The sequence below is a fragment of the Anarrhichthys ocellatus genome, unplaced genomic scaffold, assembly GCF_004355925.1.
Source record: "Anarrhichthys ocellatus isolate YVR2014 unplaced genomic scaffold, GSC_Weel_1.0 scaffold3, whole genome shotgun sequence".
NCBI classification, from domain to species: Eukaryota; Metazoa; Chordata; class Actinopteri; order Perciformes; family Anarhichadidae; genus Anarrhichthys; species Anarrhichthys ocellatus.
The window spans coordinates 10537623-10545811 of NW_022280033.1; the positions used below are offsets into that span (position 1 = coordinate 10537623).

Consider the following 8189-nt stretch of genomic DNA (forward strand, 5'->3'; position numbering starts at 1 on the left):
CTCTCTCTCTCTCTCTCTCTCTCTCTCTCTCTCTCTCTCTCTCTCTCAGACAGACAAGCTCACAAGTCTCTCAGCTCCCACAGACGCACAGCCTCGGGTATAGTGGAGGAAAATCTGTGGCGGAAACATGAGCAGCATTGGATTCATTAGAACGTGTAACGAGAAGCAGACTGGTTGGTCCAGTTGTGGACACATGGGGAACAGGCAGCAAGGAAGCACAAGTTAATTATTCTGTAACAGCAGCGGACTGCCAGCATCAAGTAATGGAATAAGTAACTTATGTGTTAAATATTGATTCTAAACATGCAGATTACTGTGGCCACATAAAGTACAGGACAGGGAAACTGTAAAACACAATGATGTGGGACAGAATAAAGACAGTGATTTACTGTCTCTATGTGAAGACAAAGCTTAAAAGAGATATTCTAACAACACTATACGAATACAAAGATGTCTTGCTGAAGCATTCCACCAATTTTAAGGAACAAATGTGCAAAACTTTCTTCTGGACATCTACTTGGTTAATCTACCTGAAACACTGCTGCAGCCAATTAGCATCCGTTTTTAGTTCAGAGTCAAATGTTTGAGGAAGATCTTAACCGATCGAAACGTTGACTTAAAAGAGTGAGAGAAATAAACTATTCATTTGGAGCCTAACAGTGTCCTTTGTGCCCTCCAAGTAAATGTGAACTCGTACGTCCACACTCTTCAGGACCAAGTTGGAGTTCAGTATCTCGCTATTTTTTTAAATAAGTATTATATGCCATGGCACATAAAATGGACCCTTTCTTCATCAATCTATATATTCTTGTTCAGTGAGACTCAAAATTGTCACCTGAGCGATTCCTGGATCGATGACAGAAAATACACAGATCACACCAAACTACGCTGCAGTGGGTCTCTTACCTGGTGTGTCTGTTCTTTGGAGACAAGGATCCTTTTTCTAATTTAGCATAAAACGTGGATGAGCTTACTGAAGAGCTCTGCAGCAGTGAGGAAGCTGTTAATTAAAGAATGTAGAAATATTTTGAAACTTTACAAATGGCGAACAGTTTTATTCTTCAAACAGCAGAGAATATATGACATGTGAAACAGAGACAGACAAAGTGGTGTACCACAATGGAAGAGTGTGTGTGTGTGTGTGTGTGTGTGTGTGTGTGTGTGTGTGTGAGTGTGTGTGTGTGTGTGTGTGTGTGGTTGTTGTGGCTGGGCTCACCTCTAATCCATTTTTGCTTGTGGGACAGAGGGAATTGCCGATGGCATTACTGTACCATTCAGTATGGATCCTAATGAGGGACACATCCTCCCCACTTTTGTATTTGACCCAATTTAATCCCCACCTGTGTGTTTCACATTCTACCTTTTATGTATTACACGCAGTAACAAAAAGACATCCACCACCTCTCCAGCTCTGAGGGGAAACTATTTTTCTTCTCAATGTGCTGTTTGGTTAAAGTCCTCAGAGAGCGATATATGTTGTACATATATGTGTCTTTCTATGGGTATGAGTTATAAACAGGAACATAGAGTTTGACAAAAGAAATTATAACTCACGGTCTACTTACTACCTTTTCCCAGAGCTTTATCCGCATCTCAATGTCTTCATCCATTAGTGCAGTTTGTTGAGATTGTAACTTTTGTCTCCTGGATCTTTTTTGCAGCCGTCTACTCATTCCTTGAAAACAGAGAATGTCGTATTCATTTTCAGGTTAAAATGTGCATCAAAAATGGGAAAGTCAGCACCTTTCAAAGTAAAGATGTGTTTACACAGGTCGAATACCAAAGAGAGCCCATATAACTGTTGCTGAACAGTGCCCACTGGAGCCACAAGAGACAATTACAGGATAATGGTAAGTGCTGAAAAAAAGAAGTCAACCTTCTTTTGAATTCAACTTTTTATTCTCAAGAAGATGAATGTGTTATTTGTGCAAAAGTTATAAAGTGTCTTTTGGACATGACCTCGGAATTTGGTATTTTCACAAAAGAAAGACAATTAGCATCTAATTGAGTTATTTCATGTAACCTATTAATATATTTACACACTTTTAACGCAAGAGCCCCATTAAATAATCTTAATTCAATCAATATAAATGTAATCAAATGTATATTAATCAATTAATTAATTTAAACATAGTGCAAAATTTTTTTAATTCCTGCCTGAAGAAGAACAATCTCCACATAAATGTTGTTTTTCTCATCCAATGAACACCATAAAAGTCCTCTATTCCTGAAGAGCCCTCTTTACTTCCTTGTTTCCACGGTCATTCAAAGTAGAAGCAATTAGCAGTAAAACTGTGGGAGCAGAATGATGTAACAGAACCAAGAAACGTTAATTAACCTGCATAAAAAAAGACGACTTTCTCTTAACTTACTCCTACGATTTAGTTTCAAACTAGAATGTTTACTAAAACAAGTCAGACAGAAATTAAACACAGAATAGTCTAGTTTTCATTGTAAACAGACTACTTTTTTTTTTTTTACAATAATAGAGTCAATATTCTATCAAGATGTAGTTTTTACACAATGCACAATAATTTCACTCAATATATCATTACAAACAGGCAGTTCTTACGAAACAACAATCCCATTAAGAATTTTACAATAATTGCAAGCAAAATGTTCCAAACAACAATAACTGCTGCATATAATCCACACCTATACCACCCAAAAGGGATATTAGTGTGATGTAAAATACTGTCCATCCAAACAGAGTCCAAGATGGCGTCTTCAAATGTCTTATTTTGTCCAACTAATAATCTAAACCCCCAAAATACTTAATTTAAAATACAATCAAACCGAGAAAAGCAGCAAATCAACCCATTTGTGAAGCTGGAATCAGCAAATATTTGGCATTTTGATTTATCACAATACTGTAACTAACCTATCTGTTTACTGGATAGTTAGTTTGACGTTTCTGCCATTGTTATCACTGTAGCTAAGTTACAAAGGAAAAACTAGTCTACATAAACTACTGTTGTGGCATTGTGCGCGGTGTGCATGTTTGTCCTCCTTGTTTTGCAGCAAAGATCAAACCAGCCAGCCTCAACAAGGGACTAAACAATGTACAGATGTATTAAATAGAACTACAGAAAAACGTGACCATGTAACGTAACCCCTGACCGCCGGCGTTCCTTTGCGTCATTTTGCCGGGAATGTTGGACCACGTGTCTCCGGCCGGCGTGCTTGTTCCTCTAATGCGCGATTCACTACTTTTCATTCTGAAACGAGTCAGGGCAGGGAGTGTAGGAGCAAGATGGCGGCGCGCTGGGGAGCAGGCGAAGAGACTTTAACTGCGTGCAATATGACATTTTTCCCAATGGATACACTAGACGAGGTAAAGCATTTGTTCAACACTTTATTTCCTTTCATGTGATCCTAATGGTTAGTTCTTTAGTGTGTGTTGAGAAGCGGGACAGAGCGTGTTGTGTGGACGAGCTGTACTCTGCGCATGGAAAAGTGACACGTGGATGCCACCGTAGTATCTAGAGTAAAACTTATTTAAAAGATGTACGTATTGTTTTGTGACGTTTACAGCTAGACATGTCTTTCGTGGTGTATTAATTAAATAATGCATAATGCGTCACTCTTAAATGTGCTGTTGTCTTTTAGCTATACGTTAACGCTAGCTGTGAGTCAGTGTAGCTTGACTGGCTGGTTAGTGAACGACACAGGTTTCCTCCCTTATAATACTAATATTTGTTTAAACATGTGAAGTGACAGTTGTGTATTTTTGTTGGCGGTTGGCCTGGCATGGTCACCAGTTGTATAATCATTATGAGTAATGCGCATTTAAGCTCAATCAACGTGCATAAGTAATGTCTGTACTGTTAATCTCATCAAACACGCGTGGCAATAAACAAGGCGGGATGCGAGTCACGAGCGGTTTTTATCACAACGGATTGTATGCTTCGCTGCTCTATTCCCGTTTTGATTGACCGTGGTTGAGGTAACGTTTGCGTTTATTCTGCCATTGTTTAGTTTTAAGGCTCCGTGCCAGCACGTTGCAGTGATGTGTCATCATGGTGTCATGATGCACACAATGATGAAGCTCTTGTATTTTAAGACACTGACTGCACTCTTTAAAGTAACGCACACCTGGGTGGTTATTCCCTCTATCACTGTAGCTGCACACCACGTTTTCATTCATAGCCTGTGTGTATCCGCATGTGGTTCAGTCGTGGTGGATCACATGTTGGCTTCCTTCGCGCATGCGCAGCAGGCACTGTGTATTTAACCTCTTCACACGCCCGTCCGTTGAGTTTATAAATGGCTACATTGTGGTTTTAAACGTTTGGTGTAAAATGTGTATTTAAATATTGCGTACCATTTGGTAATTGTTAAAATATCGCACAGGAGCAGAGACGAGGGCCCTGCGCGTGTTTGTTGTAGTGCAACATGTGGGCTAGGTAGCCTCCCTATGGACGGGGTGAGGCTAGGATCAAATATGTCTGCGCACTGTGCGTGCATGTGTCGATACCAACACGTGGGTTACTGTAAGACTTCTGCGTTATTTCGTCAAAGTGCATCCTGTTATCGGTTATGGCTGCTTATAAAAGGCGGTTGTGTGCTTGATGTAGTGTAGTTACGCATACTCTTAAAATATACAGAGTTGTTATACACTAGCTGAGCCTACAATCACATGGAATATTCCACTTTTCAACTATATATTGAATTTTGTATTTCTTTAAATCTGTATTTAAAATGTAACTATATCAGACTTACAGATGTTGTCCTTTGAATTGTCTTGGAAAAGATTCTTTGTTAAGCTATTTAATGTATAGTTATCATTTATATAGCTAATCTAAGTGTACATTGGAGTCTTGCATGCTCGATTGATGCTTGCTTTAATGCTCTTGCATATTTCATATTATAGGAAAATGCCTCCATAGTTCCAGTTGAAATGGAAACACACCCCAGTGGTCTTCTTCATATGATAAGACAGGATGTTTACCTAGTGGAACAGATCTCTGATCTGTTAAGTCAATTATGTACTTGCAGATATTTGTTTTGCCTGAATCGTGTTGTTTTTGTCAGTTGTCTTTTTGCCAACGTGTTTTTATTTACCCTCTAGACTGATGTACTGAGCTCTGCCGAAACTCTGGAGGCCCTTCAAAGCTACTTAGACCCCTCCATTTTTTCTATCTTTGAGGACACACCAACAGCAGAGGCAAGACAAATTTCACATGTTTTGAAATAAGTGTTGCAGTAGCATGAGATGGTAAATTTGTTTGTTTATACTCACATTGACTTAATTTCCATGTGTATATTTAGACTAAAGGTCTAGACGAGGAGAGCGAAGCCACGCTGCTGACTGCCCTGACGGAGATCCTTGACAATGTGGATGATGAGAACTTGTCCCCGTTTGACACACTACCTGACTCAGACCTGCTGTCCGGTCAGAAGGGCAGGGAACATTCTCCGGTTAGTGCCCAGCTGTCATACACGACTCTGAAATTCCCCCATCTAGCCCTTGTGCAAAGCGGGTGGAAGGACCACTGCCTGACCTGTCGTTCTTAATATAGTGTAGTTTATTTATGTTGGTCTACAAATGCAGTCGTCAATGCTTTTTGTTTATCTTTCACTCTCTAGCTCAGGAGATTGCTGTGTCTGTCCCGTTCCCCCCCAGAGAAGGACACACTATGTAACACCAGAGCCATATCAACTGGAAAGGTAGCTTTTCTCGCTCAATAGCACTGTATATTAATTTGTACAGCAGACTTATTTCTGAATTATATATTTGTTTCCCCCTCAGACCCTCCCCAGGATACTCGCAGACTCTCACCAGAGAAGTGATGGGGAGGAGGAGGAAGATGGCTCCCTCACTCTGAGCCCAGCGAGTCTTGATTCGTCTCCTGACGGTGACAAGCTCCACTGGGATGGTCTGACCCTCCCGCTTCCCGTCACCTTCAAGCAGGAGGTCGAAGGCGGTGTTTCAGTTAGCCTGGGGGACTTCATCAGGCACATGCACCCGTACTGTATGGCCATTTGTATGGAGGATGACGAGGGGGAACAGATGTTGCCCGAAGGAGGAATCTTACTTGAAGTTGTGGACCAGGGTGAAAATGGAGAACCCATCCTGGCCATCCCAGACATGGATCTTTCGCTCTCTCCTCCACTTAAAGAGCAGTCTTCTGAAAATATGCGGATCGTTTCAGATGAAGCAGAAGAAGTGGCCTCTGACAGCTCGGAGCATATCGTCGTTGACGATGAAGATGAGGCTCCAGTGCAAGTTGCAGCCCCTTTGACTCACTACATTTGTTCAGACGTGAAAGGCAACCTGGTCATTAAGAAACAAAAGGAAGAGATAAAAGGGAGAAGCCCCTCCCACAGGAAAAAGAAAAAGAAATGCAAGGAACGGTGCCAACCCAAACCTGTGGAGGGAAGGGTCCTTAGGAGTAGCACCGTAAGAAAGACGGGACAGCAATCTCCCAAAAAGCTTGAAAAACGACCTCTCAAAGAAGAGAAGAAACACAAAGTCCCAAAGGTTCCTCTTGCCTCAACTCCAGCTTCTTCCTCTGTAAAACCTAAGAAACCAAATCTATGCCAAACTGAAACAAAAATCACCACTACAACACTATTGCCCGTGATGAAGGTGCAAGTTGCAACACCTGTGTCAACCAGACAGGAAATAGTGCCGTTAAATACTAGCCTTGAGAAGAGTCGGCCTAGCTGTTCCCCCACACCCGTGATCTCCCAACTACCCGATGAAGCGCCTGAACAGTGTTCCCTGGCCCCTGAGAAGCTGGAAGATTCATCAGCAGCTCCCTCTGCTGTCCTGCCCCCGTTGTCTTTGGGGAGCCCTGCAGCTGCTTCTAGTCCGGCTGAACCCCAGCTGACGCCAACCCTCCCTCCTGTGGCCCCTGCAGTCTCGGATCCAAAGCCCAAATCACTCAGTCTAGCAGAGTACCGGCAACTCCGGCAGCAGAAAAAGCCGGCTCCGGTGGAAAAACAAGAAAACAGCACTAAGTGGCCCAGCCTCCCAGAGCTCCCCAAAGAGCTTCCCCCTCTTCCCTGCTTGCCTGGCCCCAGCCCCAAGGATCTCCGACGCCCCAACCCCCAGGCAGAAGTGGAAGAGGTTAGACCTGCCTGGCAGCCACGGGGACCGTATGCACCACCGACCCCTGAGGCGCTGTTGGTGCCACCGGCCTACATGGCTGCCTCATCCAGCAAGGTTACTCCTGTCCCTAAACAACAGCCAAAACCTGAACCTTCGACAACGTCTGTATCCCAAAAGCCCTCAACCCTGGCCTTTAATTCGGAGAGCAATTTACCCTCGCATCAGCACACCACTGCTCAACCTGTAGTACCTTGTGTGCCTCAAAGCTCTGGGTCTCCAGCTTCTTTAAAAGCTGCCACTGTGTTATTGTCATCGGCAAATGGGAAGTGCTCTCCTGCACCTTCAGGAGAAAAGAGTGGAGTTGATGAAAGGTCTCAATCTGCATCTCTTGAGTCTGTAGAGCTTCCTAAAACCTGTCTTAAAACCACTACAGATGCGATCCAAGCTGCGTCTGTGACCAGTGCCCCCCAAAAGACCATTGTTTTTCAGAAGGTGCCTAAGCTTACCGCTCCTGTGTCGGTTAGTAACCCCATCACACCTGAGAGCAAGTCCTCCAAACCCCCAGCCAATAGTACCCAGCTCAGTTCTCCAGTCACCCATCCCTCAGACTCCCAGAGTGTAAAGGCCAAACCTGTACTTGAAACTAAAGAGAAACCTGCTACAGCAGTGAAACCCCAAAGGGCAAAGAACCCCACCCAGGAGCTGATCGAGGCCTTCACCAGTGAGATAGGTGAGCTTAAAATTGATCGTGCGTTTTGATTATAAAGTTTTGTTTTGTTCATAAAATGCTGACTACAATGACCTACAAAGTCCTTGCTAAAGAAACCTGCTTTGTCAGTGCCTCATCTCTGCTGCTCTGCAGCTCTAGCCCATATTTAATCTGCTCCAGTGATTGGCTGGTGTGCAGGAACCCCACAACGGAAATGATTTAGGAAAGGCAGTGTCTGCCGGTAGTGCAGTAAAATAATAATTAGCCCTCTGTAGCTTCATCATTCTAGTCATTCTACACATGTCTGTCACCACTTTAATTTAGCCTGCATCCTGTTTATTGTCTGTCCCATCTTATCTGTTAAATAAGTATAACTTTTTTATATATATATATATATATATATATATATATATATATATATAC

The 8189-nt window shown here is 42.8% G+C and overlaps 1 protein-coding gene across 1 annotated transcript in view; it reads left to right on the forward strand.

Moving 5' to 3' along the window:
• The first annotated feature begins 3237 nt into the window (after window positions 1-3237).
• The window catches only part of pprc1 (PPARG related coactivator 1), a 10215-nt gene continuing 5263 nt past the window's right edge, over window positions 3238-8189 (forward strand). The window contains exons 1-5 of the mRNA XM_031877983.1: window positions 3238-3334; window positions 5072-5167; window positions 5272-5421; window positions 5590-5670; window positions 5753-7787. Coding sequence (XP_031733843.1) covers window positions 3254-3334; window positions 5072-5167; window positions 5272-5421; window positions 5590-5670; window positions 5753-7787 — 2443 coding nt within the window. The 5' untranslated portion in view covers window positions 3238-3253. The remainder of the gene's footprint in view (window positions 3335-5071; window positions 5168-5271; window positions 5422-5589; window positions 5671-5752; window positions 7788-8189) is intronic.